Raw genomic sequence first — 23,154 nt, 5'->3', positions numbered from 1 at the left:
CTGCAAAGTGGATGTGGCTTGTAATTTATGCAGCACAGTGGGTGTCAGTGCTGCATCTGAAGGGAGCGAGGGATGAAACCAAGGTGTGCTCGCTGATCTTCTTGGTCCCTTTTGTCCCTGCTTCATTCAGGAATACTTGAGGGAATTCCCTCATGGAAAATCTCTTTTGAAGAACTGGGTCTCTTCTGGCTCACAGTGCCTGCATGTTTTGTTTTGCTCTCCTCTCTTTCCCTCACCTCCACAGTGCTCCTTCGCGGTCTCGGTGCTCATCTGTTCTGTGGGGGAAATGCTGTAGCAGATCCATGAGGAGCGCTGTTGTGAAGGATGGTCTCGCAGTCCTTCTAACAATTCAGTTTTAATTATCAATAGAAACTGAAGCAATTTGACTTTGAATTTTGCATTTTGCGTTGGTGCTGCTAGCCAGCTGACAGAATAGAGGAATAAAACAAAGACCAAAGTAACCCAAAAGCCAACGGAAGGAAGGTGCAGGTGTCAAGACCTACAGGGTAGGGCTCCATCAGGAGTGCTGGCTTTCCATGCAACCTCAAGAGTGGTGTTGCTGCAGAAGCAGCACCTGGAGGCCCACACAGGGCTCCCTGGGCACTGGTGGTGGTTGTGACCCACTGGGCCCTGCTCAGGGTGCACAGGAGAAACGTTTGCTTCCTCCCTTCCCATCTCCCTCCCTTTGCCAGGAAGTCCCTGACAAACCCAACCTGTGATCTCTCACTTACAGAGTAGTTGTAGGGCACAGTGTGCTGAACTATAAGCCTGAGAAATGAGAGATTAATAATTCAATTTTTTTTTTTTAATAAGACAAAAAACAGCCTGACAATCTTGTTGATTTCTCCTTTCTTTTTCCTCAGATTGACCCTAAAGTTGCATTTCCCCGACGAGCACAGCCTAAGGTAAGTAGGAGGATCAATAATAGGATTTTAGGCACACAGAGAATCATTGTTGCCAGGCAGTTCAGGTTTCAAACAGGGAATTGGCAATGAAAGCTTTTAAAGCCGGAGTGCATGGCGTCTTAAGGGTATCAGCGCATGGCTGTGAAACTGCAGGAGAGCTGCTTTGTGCTGTTTGTGCCTGCAGTTAACTGTCTCCTTGCAGAGTCCCAGTCAGTTTGCTGGCTGAAAACCAGAGGCTTCTCTGGTACTGGTGGGAGATTGTTGCCACATTACTTGGGTTTGTTATGCTCTTTTCTGCAGTATGTTTTGCATGGTATTTATGGAGAGCATTTGGATTAAATGCAGACTTCAGGCTTGTTTTGAGCTGAGCTTTCAGTTCTGTGGTTGTGATGGATGGGGGTATATCTTTGCCTTCATTGTTTGCAAGTTACACAAAAGAAAACTTCAGAGATGCATTTGGATATTAGTAAGTGTTGGATAGCAAGTTCTAATGGAGCTGTGAACTCTTCAGGCCACAGGGACTTCTTCTGCAGGCACGGGGAAGCGATGAGCTTTAAGTCGGGCAGTGACCTCCTTGCATCCTTGCAGGGTGCTGCGGCAGCGCAGGGCTGCTTTCCACGCCGGGACAAAGGCGCGCTGGCTGTGTGCAGATGCGCTGCTGGCGCGCTTTGCTCTGAGTTATCGCTCAGTGCCGTTTCCTTGGGAAGACCTGCGGATGGAGCAGAAGTGGCTCTTGCTCTTCAGGTTCTGCCTAACGAAACCAGCAGATCAGTTTCAAATCCCAAAACGCGTGCAGTTGCGTTTGAATTTTGAAAGCTAAAAGAAAAGTTTTGTAATCGTCTCTCTGACTACTTGTTTTTGAGAATCTATAGGAAGAATTCATGTGATGCGTGCCACTTGTACTTGTATACACTGTTTGTCTTGGGTTGTTTTGGTTGAAAAATTGGGAAAGAAGACTGTGGAGTTGCAGAGGGAAGTCAGTAAGGAGAAGCATTTAACAGCCTTTGTGGCTTGCGACCACCCGAGCAAGTTCAGCCCAACGGTTTTGTTGTATATGGTCTCTTATCAAAGCAGATGGTTTAATAGTGGGACTGTAACATTAAATATTGTACAAAATGTGCATCTGGGAAAAAGGTGTGATTTTAGGAACCCCGGGCATACAGCAGGAGAGGTGCTGGTGATTTCCTTGAAGTGAAATGGGGGGGGGGAGGAAACCAAGAAAACCCAACAGTTTACTTGTGGAGCTTTAAACCAAATGAATGTGGCAAAGGAGTTAAAGGTTCTTTTCTTCATTGGACATATCTAATAACTAATTAGTGAATAACAAGCTGCCTGACTTGCTTCCTTGCTGAGCAGAGTTTATACTTGTAGGGTTTGCGGCTTCTGGATTGTGTGACTGGATTAGTGCTGTCTTTCAGAGAGATTTTTAAAGTTTCCGGGATTCTGAAAGGTTTCATAATTAAAGAAGGTGATCTTGCATGAAGGTGATCTCACTCTGTGATTGATGCTCCTTTCCTCCTTCCAGTGCCTTTAAAGGCTTATTTACTTTTTAAACTGCCTTCAATTACCAGGTGTCTGTTTCTACAGTGCTATTTGTGAAAGTTTATAACGCTTACAGCAGAGCTGTTAAACTGTCCCAGGTGACTTCTTCTAAAACAACAACAACAAAAAAACAACAGGGCTTGTCTTATGCGGTGGGTATTACTGTGTTAAATTGACCTGATTTTTGCATTCTTTAACAGGAAACTTTTACCAAGGAAACAAAGGGGATTTTGTTTTTCTCCAAGTAGGCTTTGGTTGGTTGGTGGCAGACATCTTTCAGGTGTGGGGCAAAGCCTGGGATGAGGGCTGCTTCAGAGGGGTGGCACTGGTGCGGTGCGTTGTGCTGTGTGTGTGCTCTGTCTCTCCTGGGGGCCGGGGTTCCTGCATGGCGTTGGGGGGGCAAAAAGAAACTGAAAGGAGCCTGATGGAGAAAACTGTGTGCAGTGAAGAACAGATTTTACGTTATTTTGTGATACGTTATTCTGGACTTTCTGTTTCTTACCTAGATACTGATTTAAGGTTTTGGACTTAAGTTGTGCCCTCATCCCAGCTGAATACTGAGTGTTGTGCATTAGAATGTAACTGTTTTGGAGTCTAATTAGCTAACACTTGGGGCTGTGCAGATGAATGGCGTTCAGTGCTGTGCCTCTCTCTAGGTGTGAGAGGAGAAATTTCCCCCAAGCAGTTCCCCCAGCCGTGCCCCCAGAACGAGAGCTGTGCTCCCCATGAGGCCGGGCCACAGAAGGCTGCTCAGGGCAGTGCAGTATTGGGGGCTGTGGCTGGCCGCTCCCAGGCTGCGTTCCCCCCGGCTGGGGGCTGCGCTCGTGTGCTCTGCGGGGTCACGTTCGCTTTTTGTGCGTGCATAATGATTTGTGTGCATTGCTTTGCCCCTTCGGATCCATGCTAATTGGCTAGGCTCCCTCTTTCAGACTGCATCCTGGCAAAATGCTTTCTTCTGGGCTTTTTAAACCGCGTCTCCATGATGTGTCACCTCTCCGGTGATGCAAATTGGCTGCTGAGCAAGAAGTGGCAGACTGGAACAGCGGAGTGTTCACCGTGGTTTTCTAAGAACAGCCCTTCCAGAAATCCTTAGCGATTGCCCCAGTGGATTTCTGATGTGTAGTGCTCCCCTCCTTGTGCAGTCAGACTTCAAGCTGCTGTTTTTGGACATTTGCTGCAGAGCTTTCACTTGCCGAGCTTCCAGTGTGGGCTAACAGGGAGATGAAGGAATATAGCGAGGTGCTGTGGAGGCCGCTGTTCCTTGATACCAATCTGTCTTGCTTCCAAATGCTGGAAGGAGCTCTCGAGCAGTTGATCATTTTTAACTCTGCTGACATAAAAATCCTTAAAAAGCAGCCGGGCGGGAGGAAGCAGTTGAATACCCCTTTTTGAACACTGAAGACTACAGTAATGTGACTTTTTAATACATACAGACTATTGTCTCTGACCTTATCCATTATGTTATATGGGAGAAGCCTTACTGAATTTAGCATGTTCACTAGATATTTTCAAGCGTGATGGATTCCCACCTCCCCCTGCTACGAAGAAGCTCTTTGATGGTACGTGTGTGCTTGTGTGACTTCGGTGCATTTCCTTGCTGCTCATGTCGTTGTGCTCAGTGACGTCGGGCCGTGCCGTGTGCGTGACCTGCATGTGGCCAGTTGTGCTGCTGGGTGTGCAGGGCCGACCTGCTGCTGCCCAGCTGCTGCTGCTGGCTCCGGGAGCTCCTGGGCTGGGTGCTGCCTGTCCAGAGCTCTGTCTGCTGCCAACCCAGAGCAGAGCTTGTTCTTGTCGAAGTTCTGTGTTACTGGGGAGCTGATCTGTGAGTGCTGGGCACGGTGTTCTGATGACTGTCCAGCACAAAATAGCAGCAGAGTCTTATCTGGGGAGAGAGTGTTTAGACTGGTAGTCAAATGGTCGTACTGGATACAGTGCTCTTGTTAGGTATGTTTTATCCTGACAGGATGCTGGGACCAGCCCTGATTCTGGCATGGTTGTGCCCCGTCAGCTAGCGTGCCCCCAGCTGGGTGTGCCTGCCAGCGGGCTGCACTGGTGGGAGGTGCAGTTCTACACATCTTTCCTTCTTGGGTGAAAAACAGAGCATCATCAACTTTTCTTTCATTGGAGTTGCCCCGGTTAAAGCCACGTGAAGCTGACTGTTCCAGAGCAGCAAATGGAGGGCATGCCCTTTTGGAGTAACACTCTGGCTAACCTAGGATTTTTATTTTTTTATTTTTTAAGTGAACCAATGGATTTGGATGTCTGATTCCAATTAAGCTAACTGTAGGTGGGGAGTCTGCATCCCTTGGCTGGTAAATGTGAGTCAGAGTAGCAGAGAGATTTTATTCCAAAGCAAATGATGGTCCTTGAGAATCAGGAGTTCTGTTCCCCTGCTTCTTCCTCCAGGTTAGTCCTGTTTCTTCTCATCTTAGGTGGAATGTGCGCTCTATGAAATAATGCAATCTGGATTCACCAGCACAGCTCAGGACTCTTCCTTTCCTGCTGCCCTTCCTTCCCTGCCAGGCTGTCAAGAGCAGCAAAGACAGACCTTGGTGCTATTATCACTGTTGTTATTATCATCGTTCGTTTTACTTCCCTGCATTTGCATGTCAGGATAGAATAAGGGAGGTACTACTTTCTGCTCTTGGCATATGTGTGTATCTTAATTATTATTGCTGTATCTTCTACATACAGAGTAGTAGGAGATCCCTACCAGATGGCATGAGAGACTTGGTTTGGCAGTTGATGGCCAGTGTCCGAGTGTTTGCAGCCTATCCTGGTGGAGATGCCTTGTGTGCTGTAAGCTGCTCTTAGAACTTGTCTCCCTCTGGCACTGGGTGGTCAAATGAAAAAGTTGATGAGTCTGAGTCTTAGCTTATCTTCTCAGGTAGTAAGGGCTCAGAGTTTTAAAACCTATTATTCTTGAGCTCAGCTTCTTGCTCCTTGATCTCTTAGAGGCAGAACGTGATCTCTGTTCTTTGATGCTGGCAGCTAGAGGGAAAATGCTTGTGCAGGGCCTTCTGTGAGTGCAGCGAGCTTGGTCAGAAGCTGGAGTTGAGGTGGATTTTCTTCTCTCTAACCACTCAGGTAGATTGCTCACATTGTCCTTAACCTCCAGAGACTGTACTATTATTTTGTAAAATGCATGTATTTCTATTACGTTGCCTAAGGATGGCTTTTGTATTATGAATAGTCCGGTGTCTAGTGTGTTTTCCTTTCTTTTGACTTAGTGCTAACTAAAAATTTAAATTGAACATTACTCGTCTTTTATTCTGCAGAGGTAAGTCCTCTGCACCAAGACCTAGCTGCTTGGATACGGCAGGAGAGGGTCAGAAAAGGGGCAGGACAGGCAAATGGAAGAGAAGCAGCGTGCTGACACCCTTGTGTGCTCCTCTCTGCTTCCAGATTGAGTACATCTCGTCTGCAAAGTGCTGAGCCTTTATCAGCCCGGGGGTAGGTCTACTAATGACTGATCTAAAACCATCAAATTCATTTATTTGTCACTGCCAGTGACAGCCCAGTTAATGCTAATGGATTCTTTTTTTAGCCTGTTGACTCTGGTGATAGTCTTATAAATGTTGTGAAATCCAAAGCATTAGGGGAACTTCAAACTTATTTTTAGAGGAGATCTATTGAAACAGGGTAATGTAATAAAGGTATGTGCTGTGTTGAGAAGGAAAAAGAAAATCTTCTGTTTCATTAAGTCAGATGTAGATATCTTTGTTCCTAATAGTTGTTTGGCATTTCTGTTATATTTCAGTATTCTCTACAAACGCATTTTGGATTATGCTGTAAACAGGGAAGACTGCAAATAGAGCCAGTCATCGTAGGGAAAAAAAAAGTCTTGTTTCAGCAAATGGGTCGTCTGCAGAGCCTGAACCTTCCCTGTCCCTGTTGTGCAAAAGCACTTAAGCATATACTTAAGTTGGCATAAGCATGTGGGTAAGTGCTTTGCTGAATCAGGATGGACTAAAAGCACGTTATTAGATGTTTTGTTGAACTGTGGATTTTGTAGCAGAAAAAGATTAAGAGATTACTTGGTGTGTTTGATAGTACTTTGAATATGGTCAGGTCCATCGCTTCTCTTGCAGAGATAGCTGGCTTCATATCTCCTACAGTTTTTCCACTTCGACCATAGGATCTCAGCGACAAGAAGATACTGATGTGCTGTTGCCTGACAGAAGCCTCCGCTGGCATGAGGCTGGGTCCATGTAGCATCTGACTCTTCAAAAATCATAGCTTAAGCTTAATTTAGTGTCTAGTCCTGGAATGACACGTTCTGTTTGGCTGAGTCACTGGAACAGTTTTCTGTAAACTATGTTAGCAGTGTTCAACTTAGGTTGCTGTAGAAATTGTGGTTTGCTGAGTAATTTGAAAGTTAATGTGAAACTCTGTAAATAGATCAGCATGAGGTATTAATAAATTACTTCTAAACATTGGCATTCCGCTGCTCTCCTGTTGAAAGTATTTCCTTTGTTTTTTGAGTGTTACGTTAGGCAGTGTTCAGCCATTCCTCGTGCTGGAACAGCTGCAGCTGTGTGCGCCACTGGGATCAGGTATGTTTAATTTACAGATTATGATTGTACCTGGGAGCTTCAGATTTCTGATCAAGGATCCTACCCTGCTAACACCTGCGCAGTTTTACACGTGAGGAGTGGTTCTGGAGACCTTAGCAAGAACAGTTAAATATATTGAACAGCATTGCTCACATCGGTGAAGTGCACATGGCAAGAAGAGTGAAGGGAAGGCATCGTTCCTTCTGCCCTTCCCTTCCCCCAGCAAGGGCTTGCATTAATTTCCCACCAACTCTGATATACAATAGGGAAGAAGTTTCAAGCTGACTAAAGGGCCAGAGGTCCAAGAAAGCTACCGCAGTGGGAGCTGATGTGGAGTGACAGTAATGAGGTGGCCTGGCAGGTGGGAGGGAAAATGGTGGGGCAGGGAAGGAAACAAATCCTGGGACCACTTGATTAACTAGAAGTTAGAAATTGTTAAGTCCTGTTGGTTTAAATTTCCCTTTTATGTGCTTTACAACTGTGAGATATGGCCAGAGCGAGGCCTCTGTGCTGCTTTCCGTGGCTGAAAACTTGGGCAGCACCCTGCAGTGGCTCCAGCCTTTATGCTTCAGTCTGGCTGACAGAGTGCTGGTATTGCCTGGAGGGGAGGAAGTGTTCTGGTGTTCCCAGCCCTGTGCTGTGTTGTTTTCCCTTGTGTTTTATCATTCCTGACTCTGAGCTCATTTTCATGTTGATCTGTGGGTCAGTTTTGCGTCAAAGGGAAGGTGAGGAGCACAGAGCAAAAAAAGTGTTTTGAAGATTTGCTTTATTTAAAAGGAAGACTGTGAAGTGTCAGCAAGAGTTCTAGCTCCATGAATGCTGGCAGCAGCAGAGCACCTACAGGCAGAGTCAGTAGAGGTTTCTAACAGTTGCTGTATGAATGCTGTTCAGGAACCCTCCTGAAAGGTAATTAATGGGGTGTGTAAGGAGGTTACAAGGAGCTGAGTGTTCGTCCCAGACACTGTCTATCCAGCTGCGCTGCAGTATTGCTCAGGCTGGAGGCCTGGTTTATGCTGGAGGCTCATCAGTAGCAAACCCTGAATGGGGTTCTCAGCGGGCCGTGCTGCTGGAGGAAGGTGCTGCTAGAGGGGGCATTGCTGGTGGTTTTCTGCAGTGCTTACTGAAAGGATGAAGCTTCTGTATAGTCTTCCATTTGGCTGTGTTATCAGTCACTTATGTTCAGAGGTGTGTAGGTGTTACTCTCTGCTCTGAGCCTGAGCTGCACGTTGACCCAATATGTATGCAGTACAGTTCTATTTTTGTCAAAAGTTTGCAAATTGCTGCAAAGGACTACAAAAAATGTTTGTTTGCTGGTGAAATTTGCCTGCTTCTGGCATTGCATTTGGCAGACCTGCAAAGCTTACTACACCAAGTACACGATATAGCTTTGTGGAGGAGAACAGAAAACAAAAAGAAATCTGAAATTGGTATGGAGATGTGAAATGTGATAGGAATTCACCTAGGACTGGGATGGCACCCCGTTCTGGGTGCAGAGCTGTGTGCTGTGGTGTTTGATGCAGTGTCTTGGGGATCCCCAGAAGATCTGTGAGCCTGAAGGGGCAGAGGTCAGAGCAGAAAGGGCGTGTGTTATCTGGAATATCTCTGTGGCAGAGAGCACATCCGTTTCATGAGCCCTGGGCCGGGTACCGCGAGGTCAACGGTCTCCTGTTGTGCAGAGATGCTGACGGCATCCCCGGGCACTGGGAAGGAAGTGTGTGAGCGAAGCATATCGCCTCCTGCCAGCTCTTGATGACTTGAGCGAGGGCTTAACCTGAGGTTTTGTTTCTAACGGCTTTCGATTGAGAACTTGTAAGCAAGGCCCTGACTCAGGCGTGCCGGTGGCATGGTGGAGGTTGAGCTGCTATGTCTGAGGTTCCCGCTGAGCATTCTGCCTTCCCACCAGTGACAGCAGGGCTGGGGAGGGGGAAGTGAGATAAGGTGCAGGGCTGCGGTGCAGGGTGGTTTGTGGTGCTGCGGCCGCTGCTGTCACATGGGCCCGTGGGGGCTGGGGCAGCGCGTCAGCAGCACAGAGGTGAGAGCAGAAGCTGGCAGCAGACTTGAATGCGCTGAGCGCTGCACTGCAGGGCTCCTCCTGATGCCCTCTGTGACGAGAGCAGAGCAGGGAGCCTGCCAAGCTGCAGGTGTCTGGGGGGGCCCTTGTACTCCACGCAGAGCTGGGCGCTCCTCCACCCCGTGGCCTGGCTCCTGGAGGCTGGCTGCACGCTTTGTGCTGCGGGCCGTGCACTGCGATGCGTCCCTCCGGTCAGTGCCCAGAGGGGTGGCTGCGGTGCTTCTGCTGCAGGGCAGCACCAGGGACATGCACTTCCTGCTCACACTCAGAGATGGGGAGAGCCCCTGCCAGGTGCCTCTGTGCCTGGATCCTTGGGTTGGCTGAGTCCTGGTGAATTGTGGTGAACTGTGGTCAGAGCATCAGGTTATGTGTGCCGTGTGCCCAGCAGTTTTAGCAGCTGTCCTGTATGGCTGTTTTTAATTTGTTCTCGTTTAATTGCATCCTCAGTGTACTGTTTTGCAGATCAGACCAGGTGATCAGTGAAAGCCCTCTGCACTTAAGATTTTCCCCGAAGTTTTGTTGGCCTGGCTTTGAGTTTGTCATCATTATTAGAAGTCAGCTCATATTTCTTGGCTGCTGTTTATGGCTGTTTTCAGTGGATATTTTGGTAGAGACATTTTCCTCTCAGTTGAGTATGCATATGTGATAGCAAAATATATAAATAAACTTAAAACAATTTAGTTACTGGTCTGAAAGCTTCAATGCTAAGGAGCCATGAAGAAAGTTTATTGGAACTATAATTGCAGACATAAGAAGTGATGGTCTGTCTTCCTGCTTTTATAGTTCCCACCACTGTCATCAGAACACAGCAAGCTGATGGAAATGTGTGTGGAACTTGGTTCAGTTGATGCTGTGTAATCCTGAGCTCTTGCAATATGTGGAAAGTAAAATAAAATTGTCAATTCATTTGAAACTGATGGAGAAAGAAAAAAGGGAGGGAACGCAGGTATGCCTGCCGAAAGCATAACCTTATTTCATCCAGCTTGCAGCTGAAGGAACATGGTTGACAGACTAAGCATTATATATGGACAAGATCAAAATAAATTTGCTGTTTCTGAATGTTCTTAGAGGTCTTTGTCAGATGTGGTCACTCGTCTGCAGAGAGGATACCTCCCTTTGTTTCCTTGAAATGTTCTGAATATCCTTTGACTGAGAAGGGCAGCAGCACCTGTTTGTCTTACTGAGAACTGGAGATCGTTGGATCAGGGCAGACAAATGAGTGCTGCCAGGTGCTTCCTGAGGTGGAACAGAGATCAGAGAGCAAGTCCTGAATTGCTTGGCCTGCTTATTGGTGCTGGGTATGTGGGCAGAAATGTGCTTTGGGCTGTAAAGAGGTGGAGAGAGGAAGAGGCAATTAGATGGTTGCGTGCAAGATTCTTTTCTTGCTGCTTGGCAGGCCTAAAGCAGCACAGTGTTAGTGTACTAGAAGCTTTTGGTGAACTTGCTGTGCACATGATGTGATGCTGCTCTGCAGAAGGAGGGCTTGCACTGCTGCTATGATTCAGTGAGTAAATCCGACATGGCATTCCTGAACTGTAACCTGGTGCCTCTTTTGTAAGGAGGCTCTTAGGTTCGCACTGCTGGAGAAATGCAGATTTTCTGCTGCACAACAGCCAGAGTGGCTGAAGCAGCGGTGTGAAGAGCTCTGAGGTTTACGTTGAAGTTAGCAGGGCAGAATGGGCACAGGTTTAGGTGGTTTGAGTTTGCTTCATCGAGACTGGGATTCACAGGGCTTGTTTTGTGCTCTTCTGCCCCTTGCTCTCCTGCTGTTTGTGCTTTTCAGGCACAGAAGTGAAAAAGCTGAAGTCTGTCTCATAACCTCCATTGCAGTCAGCTGCTCAGTGTTACTTAGGGAATCAGTGGAAGAAGTGAGGAACTGGGAGTCCAGTGATGTACAGGATGTGAGTAGTGCAGGGCTGAGGCCGGGCGTTCTGTGAAGATAACTGTTTTAAGGATGATTTTTGACAGCCGTTGCCATCGTGGTGTGGTGCTGCCTTCAAGACTGAGCAGCACCAGTCCCCTGTGTGCCTCTGCGGCAGCTCTGCAGTGGAAGAAGAAACACTCCAGGGCCCCACAGCCCCAGCACCCGCGGGCTGCGGCTGCTCCCCTGGGCTGGAGCTCCGGCTGTGGGACCCTGCAGCAGGCAGTGCTGTGGGGAGATCCTTGTCTAGTGGCTCCGGGTGGCCCCAGGGGCTCCACTCTGTACCAGGCCTCAGCCCTCCGTTCTGCCTTCCCCGGTATGGTCTTGTTCTGCCCATCAGCAGTGGGAGACGGGCCTGGTTGATTTCTGCTCCCTGCCGCATAATAAATCTGATACTAAAATTAGTGCTGGTCTCCCTAGGCCATAATTCTTGCTGAGATTATAGAGAATTGTGAGTGCAAAGAGAAATCGTGGCTGCCTCTGTATGTGTGTGTAAGATTTTTTTTTTTTTTTTAATAACCTTGAGTGTACAATTTCCAGTTTTTTTACTTAACCTCCCCATCTTTTCCCCCTTCCCTCTCTTCTGGGAAGTGCTTAGCCTTTCTCTGTGTTTTGGCTATTTAAGCCTCTGTCACTGCAGGCAGATGAGTTCCTTGGGAGCTCTTCTGAAGGTTTTGTAATTGAGTCTTTTACCACAGCGACAGGATATTATTAACCTTCAGTAAAGCAATTTATTTCATACTCCTTTGTGGGGATAAGCCTTTTTTCCCCCGGGAAAATATGTATGTGGAAAGGGTTTTACATACAGGGGTAGCTGGACTTTCACATAGCGATTATTATTTTAAAATAATAATAATTTATATGAAAAATGGGCTGTTCTATTTGTGTCAGTTCAAAAGAAGCCTTTGGTCCTGAATGCCTCCTACCCCTGCTCTGACACTTGATTGTAGCAAATGTACGCGTGCCTATGGGAGTTTTGGCAGAAGCCTGTGTTGCTTTTAGGATTCCAGATACTCAGCTTTTGTGAGCTCTGGAGCATTCTGTTCCCATCTTGGAGACAGCCTTAAAAAAGGAACTGAGGTTGGAGGGAGGAGGTCCTTGCAGGGTCTCCCTTTTGGCCTGGCCTTTGCCCAGAGTTCAAATGCTTACTTGCCCAGAAGCAATTGCAGTTTGGGTGGTTGGCTCCTAGGACAGCAATTTCCAGGAGCAGGATGAGGGATTGGCAGCCGGTCTGGCTGAGGAACCTGTGTTGTGTTGCATGATGGTAAAGGCTCTGGGCTGGGATCTGGGGGGAGCTGGACTCGTCTCTTGCGGTTTATTCAGCATTGCTTCTCCCTGCGTCTGTATTCTTAAAAGGTGGATGAGAGTATTTCTTTTTCCAGGTCTAGTTAGATTTTGCTGTTCATTTCAATAGACTGTTACACTTCAAAGTAAATGCGAATTGGTGACTTGCTCATCCTGGTTTGTCTCATGACTTGAGATCTCCATGCAGTCACAGCATCCGCTTTCTAGGAGTTCTTTCACCTTGCAGTATAAATGTGTTCTTTCAGCAGTTCTGCAAGCTGGTGCTATTGCCACATTATACGAGAGATCTGGGATGGGAGGTGAAGTCTTTTTCCAGAGCTTCATGTTTGCTCTGGTTTGATCTCCTGGTGCCGTTTGTGGGCTCCCTGTGGCTTGGAGGGCTGCTGGCCTTGCAGTGCCCTGTCCTGGGAGCTTCTGCATTGTGCAGTGCAGTGATCTGGGATCTTTAGGTGTGAGGGTAGATCGTGTGACCTTGCTTTATGCTGCAGCTTCCAAATGCCATCGGTTCAGTGTGTAGCTGAATCTCAGCTTGTCTGTTGCGGTGCCATTGCTGCTTCAGGGTGACTGAGGGGCTTCTCTGGGGTCTGCCCAACTCGGTGAGGCTGGGCTGTGCTCAGCCCCTTTCCCTGCAGCCCTTCAGCCTCTGCTACACTGGGAGAAGTTGCATACTGAAGGTTTTGCCACTGGATGTCAAAAAAAAAAAAAAAAAAAAAAAAAAAGGCCCCTTTGCCTGCTGGCTTATAAAACTGTGCAGCTGGGTAGACTTACATCTTCAGCCAGAGAATCTTTCAATTTTCAAAATACTTAAATTACTTCCATTCCCCCTTTTTACTATAGGTAAATATATAGATAAATATATTTTTACTATATGTAAATAAGCCCCACAATCTTAGATAAATATTTTAAAAAATATATATTTTTAAAGCTTCCCCACAAGAGATTTAATTAAAATATTGTGAAAGGAAGTCATTGGAAATGAGACTCCTTTTGAGTGGAAGGCACCCTGATTTCCCTCCACGGAGCTTTTTGTCACCATAGAGATGAAAAGAGGAGCTCAGAATTGCACTTCCCAGTGCGTTGCTACCAGGGCGGCAGGTAGCAGCTGGCTGCTGCCGGCAGGCCTGGGGCTGCGGCGCTGCTTTAACTCTTGCAGGGTACAAGCACCGTTTGGGATCTCCTCCCTGCTAGAAACGTGTCTTTGGAGTGTATTGTTCTAATTTCCTGTATTTCAGGGCTCAGGAAGGGGAAGAATTAAGGCACCTGTCTTTTCGTCTCGGCGAAAGTATCACTGAGCAACTTCAGGTGCAACATGGCCCAGGGTGTCCTCACTGACTGGGCTGAGTCGCAAATAACTGCGTTGTAGTTGAGGTGCTTGTGCAGAGAGCCTGCAAATAACGGAGCTGAAACCCAACTTGACCTTGTTAGTTTGACCCCATTGGAGTATAAATCAGAGCTCCTCTCGCTGCTCTGCTGAGTCCCACTTCAGTATCTAAATGACTGATTTTGTGTGCATTTATTTTAGAGTGAATGGGTTAGGTGTTTTTCTTTCCTTCCAGCGACTCCTCTGGAAGTGTAGGGATTAATAAACCAAAAATACATGCTGCGAGTCACAAAACTGCTCTGATATGGTTTCAAAGACAGTCACACAAATGGGAGACTGTTGGAGGGTACATGGTACTGGGCAGTGTTATGCTTTTAATCATTTAGAAACAAATTTTTTCTTCCTAATTGTATTAAAAGAGAGTGAGGAGCAGGCTCAAGTGGATTCTTGGCACAAGCATCCTCAGGCAAATGAAAGTAAAATGTATATTCAAGCTGTCTGCTGTTGTGTATTTTACACCATACCTGTCTTTGTGCCTGATTGCAAATGGACTTAATGGTTTAATTCTGAGCCATTCAAGTGAGACCTGTTGTGTTTAAACTTCTAGATAGAAAACAAATGTAACCCACGTAATGGCATTATTAATGGAGAGTATTACTATGCAGTAATTTGCAAATTAATGGTTTAATTCTGAGATTAAATATAGAGCTGTGTTTTTTGTGTAATGCTACATGACAAAATTAGATCAAGTGTTTAAAAACAGAAGGGCCTAATCCTAAACCAATGGATGTCTTCCCAGGACTTCACCAAGCTCCTGTTCTGCTCTGCAGTGAAGGTGCCAACGAGTAATGTGAGCAAAATTTCCTAAGTGTGCCAGTGGAAAGGGGCTGTTAACATCCAGCTACCTGGGAGACCGAAGTATTCAGAGCAAAATGACTCCCATGTTCCTGTGGTGGTGACCAAGGCCATCAAACTGCCAGTCAGGTTCAGCCTGTACCTGGTAGGTTAGGTGCAGCAATACTGTTTGCACATCTATCGAGTCTTTGCAAAATTATATCTGAATTTCCAGCAGAGATGGTATCTGGGAGCTGGGCTCTGATGCAGTTTGCCCTTGTGCTTTCCTTGACTGTTGCTAATAAGAAGTGCTGGCCTAAATCAGTGTCTTGAAGAATCATTGATTCGCTAATTGCAGATAATCAAGTCTCTGCTCATGCTGAGACCACTCATTTCCTGCCATTCCATGAGGGTTTGGGCAGTGTCTTCCAGCATTTGACGTAGCCGACAAAGTAGATTTTGAGCTCTCCCACCATTAATTTTTAGAGGTGATGAAGTTAGTGTCCAGGCTTGGTAAACAAGGAGCTGTTACATTGCTGACCTCTCCCGTGAGCATGATGCTGGCTCCACGCGTGGCCTTATGCTCAGAGGTTGTGCTGGGCACATGCAGTCCTTGCTTCTTGTTTGGTTGAGTTAAAATGTACTCTGAGAGGTTTTCATGTGCTGTAGATCCTGCAGAATGCATTTAAAATGAAGCAGGAGCTGCTCAAAATGCCTCTGTTCAGTGACTGGAGAGGAGCTGCTCCTATGCACTGCCTTCTGGTTCTGTGCCGTCCACGTGGTATTGCATGCGGGTGCTCTGCTTGGTGCTGTGTACCTGAACCCAGTGTGCCTCCAGCCCTGCTTCACTTCCTGTCGGGGCAGGAGGATGTGGGAAGAGGGACCAGAGGTGCTGGTGGCTGGCATGTTCCTCTAATGACTTGTGTAAGGCAGCACTTGATCTCAGACCAGGAGAAAAGATCTTGCCTGAGGAGTGGGCCGTTAGCTGCTGGACATGCCTTCCTTCTGTAGGTGCTGGGCTTTTGGGTCACGGGGAGCAGGTCAAATCCCATAAGCTCCTTTGCTTTGCAGGTGTTGGAGCTAAGCATACTACCTTGGCTGAGGAATTCTGCATGAACAGTGAGAGTTTTTCACAGGGTCCATCTGGATGGGAACTGGTGCTGTGCATGGGGCAGTGCGTGCCGTAGAGCTGGAGATGTGGGCTGACTGGAGAGATTTTGCAGGTGGGACACAGTGCTCCAGTGGCAGGAGCAGATCCAGCTCCAGCCCTTGTGCCCGCACTTTGCTTGCTTGCTGTACACTGTACACTGCTGAATCCTGCAGGGAGGAATGCAGCGTGGCCATGTGCAGAGGCCTGGGAGCACGTGGGGCCGTGCAGCCCTGAGCAGTGCCCAGCATGCAGCGGAGCCGGGCAGCAGATGATCGCGGGCAGCTTAGTTTACATAATCCCGTTGGGGTCAGTGTCAGGACTCCCTCCGCCCCATGTAGCACCGGCTTCCAATCTGGCTCGTCACACTCCTGAATGTCCTTTTAATTTTTCTCTTTATTAATAGTACTGGTGCTGCAGTGTGTTCTGCCTGGCTGTGTGTGGTGCGTGTGCCTCTGCGCTCGTTCCTCCACTCCCCGCCGCTGTGACGCTGCTTCTCAGCAGCCCCCAGCTTCTCACATGTGTTCGATTTGCTAGTTCCAGAGGTGGCTTTGAAAAAAAGTGTTGTGGGGAGGAGGACAGAGCTGCTGGGCTGTGGGATGAGCTGCTGCTGTCATTCCCAGTGCAGTGAGGAGGGGACAGGGGGCCCTTTGGGAAGGGTTGGGGGGAGCTGTAGCTCTATCTGATGAGCCCCTCTGTTAGTCTGCTCAGTCCCATCAGCTGGGCAACGTTGCTTGAAATTCAGCTTGCTTGTTTCTGGAAGGGCTGCTTTGTTTCTGCTCTGAGTTCTTTATTTTTGTAAATGCGGGTCTAGGTATTAATGTGGATTTTGCCATTCCTTTATAAGCAGTAAATATTAGCATTCCTGTAGAGACACAGTAGCAATGTTTGTGAATGCTGAAGGGCTGCTGTGCCACATCCCTCACCCCGGCACCACTGTAGGGCGTTCTGCAGTTGTCCTCTGCTCCTGCTGGGTTGTCACGAATTTACTGCATGTCTCCCGATGGCGCTTCTCTGAAAGCTCCAGCACTGGGTTACATCACTGTCAGCTGTTACTGTTATTTAAAAGAGTAAGATAATAAAACTGTATGCATACGTACATACACATGGGGTGGGAGGAGGAGCTGAGATGTGATTCCAGATTAAAGTATTAGAATCGTAGAAGCTGCAAGGAATGTGTTAGGAGTGGACTTGGAACTGAGCAGCAACCTCGGGCACTGGAAGTACTCGTGCATTTGCTGAGATAACTTCTCTTACATGAGCTGTTGTGTAACACTCTCATGTCAGTTAATGCAGTTGAAAAGTAATGCAGGGAAAATATTTAATACATTGTGAACATCAGTGCAACGTAGCAGCTGTTTAAAAAAGGAACGAGTAGAAATAGGAAGAGCAGAGAGCAGCACACGGACTGCTTCCTGCAGGCACTCGGCACAGGGCTGAACCTACAGGTAGAGGATTCAGCACTCTTGGTGGTTTCTCATCTCCTGTGATCTTGATTTATTTTTGTTGCTTTAAATGATGGCTTAACTAGGAAGGGGGGAAAGGAGCAAGGTGAGAGAACAAAAGCAGGGATGGCAGGGCACAGCAGATATGTTTAATCATGTTTTTTTGCAAGCATAAGCAAGGATTGCTTTTGCCGCCTTTTGCAGTTGTGGCTAGTACGTGCCTGAACCCTGTGATGGTGAGTAAATTATGAATTGATAATGCCATCATGATCTTGACTGTGAGCCAAATTGTGCAAAATCCAGTAGCACATCTGTGTCTCTAAAGAAAAACAGTCAGCAAGGGCTGGTAGTGCTGCCAGCTGCTGCTGTCTGCTAAAGTGGTGGTTTGTGGTCCATGATCCCTAGGTGAGTAAGTCTCTAAATTGCATTCAGAGATGATGTGGTGTAGCTGGAGTACTGCAGCATCGTTTCTTTGCATAAGGTGAAAGAGCAAAAATCCAGGGCTGTATTGTTTGTTTATCTTTAACTTATGTGCTTCATGTTTTGAGCTATGTCCTTTTGCCCAGTAGATGTTTGCAAACAGAAGTCAAGACCCAGATGCATGGGGAACATAAATTTTGTTTTATGTATAAATATATGTATGCATACACACATAGCAGATGCCAGAATTGCTGACGTATTTGTGTTTGTTCAAGTGTACAGGATGTGTGATTGACACTGCTGAAACAGGGAGAGGGGACAGCGCGGTGAGTTATTGCCTTTGGTCCCTAACCTGCTATTTCTTGCTGTATCCTGAAAGAGCCTTCGTGCTAATGATGCTGAGCAATAAATAACGCAGAGAAGATTAATAGCTGCCTATGGTTGCAAATTATAGTTGATTTATTGCTCATAATATATACAGGTGCAGCTAATTTAATTAAACACAGGACCTCTTTAATGCTGTAAAGACATCCCTCTCTCTAGAAGCGAAACAGCAGCATGATACTGTAGTAAGGCCTTAAGTGAAATAAGCAGCATTACAAGCAAAGCTCTGCTTGGTCTGATCAGTCTCCTGCATAGCGGGGGGAGGGAATATTTTTCCATAACCATTAATGCCACTTTAAGTCAACTTATGCCGTAACAAAGTCCAATTCAATATCCTGATGCAAGTTATCCTGTCTCTGCCTCATCATCTAGCAGCAGCTTTCCATAACGCAGCACACGCAGCTCATTACTTTCTCTGTTCCCCAGAGTATCTCTGATTGCTCATGGGGTGTCTTCTGCTCATCCCTCACCTGAGCCTGAAAAAGGGCATTGTGTGGGGAAAAAAAAACCTCCAAGCCCATACATAGGGCTGTGTTAGTGATGTCCCGGTCAGCTCATTCACCTTTTCTAATCCTCTTTTGCTCCTCTGAAACTGAACTAAGAAAGTGAAAAAACAAAAAACAGAAAATCTTGAAGTGGGCATCTGTGCATGTGCATAACAGCTTTGGCCTGGCTGTGTGCTCCTGCTCTGCTCCCTGCTGCTGTGATTGCCACGTGCACAGGGCTGGGAGCCTGCCCTGCACCGTGACCCTTCTCAGCTCATCATGCAGGGACGATGCTGTGCGATACTTTGCCCCATCACTTGATTATTTGCGAAAGCGGAAAAAGGTTCAAGTAGCTGATTGATTAATTTTTCTCCAAGTTTTTCTTCCCTCTGTTGCCTTCATTTGAAACATGTAATCAGCAAAGGAAAATGTATTAGGAATAGATGGGGCATGTATAAGAATGCTTAATTTCATCTAATTCAGGCATCAGGCACACGCATTCCACGCGCTCCTCCTGTGGGCCGGGGCTGTGTGTACGGCCAGGTCCTGCAGAGCCTGCCTGTCCTGGGGCAGAGTGCTGGTGCCCTTTGTGGTCCTGTGCTGGGCAGAGGCCTGAGAGCTGGTCCTCAAAGGTGTCTGGTGAGCTCACTTCACTCCAGCTGCTCCGGCTGTCAGAGCTCAGTGTCAGTGGATGGTGACAACCAGTGGTGGGGCTGCATGAAAGCTGTATGTCCGTGCAGAACCTTCCTGCATGTCAGTTACTTGTTTTTGTTTTTTTTTTTGGTTGTCTTTTTTGCTGTGTTTCTTCCCATTGTAATTCTGTCTCCTCGTGTTTGCTGAATAAAGAACTCCGCGCATCAGTTTCTTATCTGTTTAATGGGTAGCGTAACAATTGATCTCAGTTCTCAAGGATTCTGTCGTGAAGTGCTTTTGAGAAATCCAGGCTGAAATGTCGTGTTTGATAAGGCTGCTTGAGAGCTCCCATGAAAACTACTTCTAATCCAGATAACATTTGGTGATAAAACTTTGTAAAATCTATTGCTTCCCCCATCTTTTGCTGTTCTCTGTGTTCACTTTTGTGAGCCAGGAACTGAGAATCTGGAGACAAATGGGAGTGTTTTTTACTTTTTGAAACCTGTACAACATCTGTGGTTGAGGGAAAGATAGGAAGTGGTCTGTGAGTAGAAGTGGTGCCTTGTTGTACTTGAATTTCTCATAGCAAATGCAACTTTGTTTTCTAGTCCTGTATTTCCCTCCTGCGCTGTCCCAGTTCTCCCGGTGCTGTTGCTCCAGTTGCATTCCCTCAGATGGTGCTTCAGGAGATGTTCTCCTCTTGGAGCATGTCTGGTGACTCAGGCACACATCTCCAGAGCATCTGCCGAGTGCAGTTGTCGTTATTAATCTGCCCCGTGCCAGTCTGTCACAGTACTGTCAGAGTTGCTTTCACTGCATGCTGCTATGGCTGGTTTGGGCTTCAGCAGGGAGTACTGGTGCCTGCTGTCCCATCAGAAGCTGCATGAGGTTTGCTGGACCTGCTGGGCTTCCCCGGAAGCTGCCTTGTTCCTGTCCCAAGTGTCCGCCAGCTGCAGCACATGGTGGATAGCAGCCCCTGCTCAGCCCTGGATGGCTTTCATGGCTCTGGTGGAAGAGTTAATGCCGAAGGAACCTGAGTGCTGCCTGCCTTCAGATGGCGTTAGCCAGAGCAAGCGTGTCCTGATTACGTAATGCTTCTATTTTCGATGCTGTGGGCGAGTGTTGTAAGTTAATACCATGCTTTGGAGTTCAGAATTAGAGATTCTTTGGAACCAGATACAACTTGGCATTATATCCAGAGCTTTGAGCGTTTTCATTTTTAACACAGTTGAATGAAACCTCTCACAGTTACTTTCATTCTTCCTCCTCTAGTTTGTGTCAGGGTTCTGCTTCCTGGGGTGCTGACCGCCATGTGGGCACTGTGCTGCTTCTAACAGTGGTTTTCTTCTTGAGGCCGATATCCCAGGCAGAGCCTGCTCTCAGGGGTAGGCTTCACACTTTCTTTTCCCTTCCACTGCAATGCCACCGCTCCCATCCCGGCACATCACCGTTAGCTTTTTTTTTTTGGTGTTGTTCATCACTCTCACATCACTGCTTAATGCCGTTCTGCCTTGTTTCTGACATGGTTTTCTCATCGCTTTGTAGCAGCAATTTGTTGCCTTTGGCTTCAGAGTAAATTGGGAAGTGAACAGTGCGTGTTTGAGAGCATATATTTTATTTTTAAAAAGTCCAATAAGAAATAGATATTCTTCATTTCTATTAAAAACTTTTTTTTTTTGTCAGTCCTTTTGTTTTGAGCGAAGGGGGTACTTTTAACAATTTTATCCTATGTGTGCTGTTGAAATTTACATAAATGAATTTTAAATACAGTTATGAGCTGTGGGAAGAAGTTATTGTCTCTGCACTGTGGATGCGGGACTTTATGCTGTGCTCCATCTTGCACTCGGTTAGTGTTTGTTCCCTTGTCCCTGCTCTGATGTTGTGATCTTTATGTAGGCGCACCAAACACAAACCAGCTCCAGTTTCACTTGGCTGTGTCGGTGTGGAAGTTGAGCACTCAAGCTGTTCCAGTGAAGTCAATCCCAACCATGTGCTCTAACTTCTCTTGCTTTGATGGATTGGGACCTCCATCTCAGAAATTTTCTGGTGTGCCTTTCGGTCATCTGTCCAAAGCTGTCTTTGACAGAAGCCGGTTCAGCCCCTGCCAGGGTTGATGTGGGCTCTGACTGCCCTGCTCACGGCCTGAAACCCAAGCAGTGTTCCTGTGATTTGGTGGGGTCCTGCCTGGAGCTTCTGTGGGTGTGCTCACCTGTGTCAGAGCCAGACTTCGAGCCCTGGAATGACTGCGCTCTGCATGTTGGGGGAGCTGATGACAAAGCCTGAGCTGAGTTACAGCTGTGGGCATGAGACTTTGCTCCATTCCTGTTTGGGAGAGAGGTACAAGATGACCGCTCTCCTATCCTTTCCAAATCTGCTTTATCTCCAAAAGGGAAACCAGCCTGCTAAATGACTGTTTACAGATTCTGTAAGTTCTTTTTCATGATGCTGTGATGATGAAGTTCTGGTAATAGAGCATATGATGAAGTTTTTTGCTGAAGTTCGGGATTTGGGCAGGTTGGCCACATGCACTGTAATGAGCGAGAACCTTTCCAAACATGTCCAGAGAGGAAAGCTAACAAAGCGCAGTGAGTCCGCTTGCTGACGTGCCAAATACCAGCCGCTGGTAAGTGCTCTTGTGGGGGCAGTTAGGGGGAGAGCAATTGGACTTGGAGCTGGTGATTATTCCATTGCAATGGTTGAATTTCTTTCAAGTGTAGTGGTGTTTTGAGTTCTGGGGACAATTACCAGCTCTTTTAGATGTCTTTTTATTTCCAGAGCTTAAAAATGGTCATTTGGGGCAGATCTACTTGAATAGCATAGCTTGCTTTTAAGGCTACTTGAAGTCCTGACTTTATCAAGACCCAAGTTGTGGTGTTACTCGATCCAGTCTGGGGGTCTGTTCCTGAGAGGTCGGGGATTGGGCTGTGGCTGTGTGCATTCATAAGCACAGGAGCGTAAAGGAAAGGTGCAAGCATGTTTTCTATGTATAGAGGAATAGATTATTATATTTAATTTATAATCTCCACTAGTTTCTCTCTGATTATTTAAAGTAGACTTCCTTGGAGAGCTGTTCAATTAATCTAAATTTGTGTCAGGGCGTTTTCTGGGGAAGGGGTGGCTTTTTTCCTGGGCCGGGTGTGTGAAGCCGGTCAACGTGTCAGGCAGTGAGCAAGGGGCTTTCTGGCTGTCTCAGTGCATGGGTGGCACAGGGCTGTCACTGCCCCTGGGCTACTCCACCTGCCTGCAGGGCTGCGGAAGGGCTGTCTCCCATCTGAGCCATCAGCACAGCTAGGGAGGCTGAGTCAGTGGCAGCTCCCATCCTGTAGCCCATGATGTGGGTGCATGTAGCTGCCAGAAGTAGCGGTGGGGATTTTTAGTGTTGGAGCACTTGGGCACCTGCCAGCTGGAGTCTTTTCCCATTCTGATTGAGATCGGTATACTTACCATAAATGTTTCCTCTTAAAAACTAAAGCAAGAAATGCACGGAAAGTGCAGGGACCATGACCATCCTCATGGACACTGGCATAGTGGGACAGCAAGACAGCAGCCAGCTCTGTGGATGGCGGCACTGGGGCTCTGCCTTCGTGCCTGCTTTGGGTTTTGTGTTTTTGAAGGGCGTGTGGCAGAGATGTATAATGAATAGCTCTCTGTTCTTCACAACCTGAATTTTCATTGCAGGATCCCCAGGGAAGCATTGCTGGCTCTACTCAGCGAGGAAGAAGCATTATGCAAAGCCACGGTTTGAATTTTTTCAGCTGATTTGGAAGGGTAGGGACAAGAGAGAGGAAGAGTGCAGTTGAAAAAGGGGAGAATAACTACGCAAATAGTCCGTGTATTTTTGTTCTTGCTGTTTTTCTGTATAAAAAGGGAGTTAGTTGTTGTAGCTCTAAGTACTGTTAATGTTTCAGTGATGTTCTACTTGTGTTAGCTCATCTCTGCAGTGACTTGGGTGAGAGCTCTGTGTTGTGGGCTTGTTCTTCCCGCCTGCCCTTGTTGCACGGAGCGCTGGCACTGTGCTTTCCTGCTTTGGGCTGCTCGGAGCTTTCCTGGGAGGGGATGAACACAGCTTATTGTTAGGTAAATAAAGCCACCGTGTGGTTTTGTCATGGCAACCTGCTCACCTGGAGGTGGATTCAGACCTCTCTGAAGTCACCTGCAGGATCTGGTAAACGAGTCTGTGGGAGC

The 23,154-nt window shown here is 47.1% G+C and overlaps 1 protein-coding gene across 16 annotated transcripts in view; it reads left to right on the top strand.

Moving 5' to 3' along the window:
- The window catches only part of MSI2 (musashi RNA binding protein 2), a 183,920-nt gene that overhangs the window by 3,607 nt on the left and 157,159 nt on the right, over window positions 1–23,154 (top strand). For 15 of the 16 annotated variants that reach the window (XR_014887593.1, XM_085240936.1, XM_085240934.1 and 12 more), the window contains exon 5: window positions 864–905. Coding sequence is in view for 15 of the 16 variants with exons in the window: in XM_085240936.1 (XP_085097062.1) it covers window positions 864–905 (42 nt within the window). In the remaining variant the exon portion in view is untranslated. Of the gene's footprint in view, window positions 1–863; window positions 906–17,691; window positions 17,794–23,154 lie in introns of those variants that run through there. The other variant, XM_085240942.1, reaches the window with a different exon arrangement.

This window comes from Meleagris gallopavo, chromosome 21, assembly GCF_905368555.1.
Source record: "Meleagris gallopavo chromosome 21, MGAL_WU_HG_1.1, whole genome shotgun sequence".
NCBI lineage: Eukaryota > Metazoa > Chordata > Aves > Galliformes > Phasianidae > Meleagris > Meleagris gallopavo.
The sequence above is the reverse complement of the archived record's forward strand: the minus strand, read 5'-3'. Positions and strand labels throughout refer to the sequence as shown.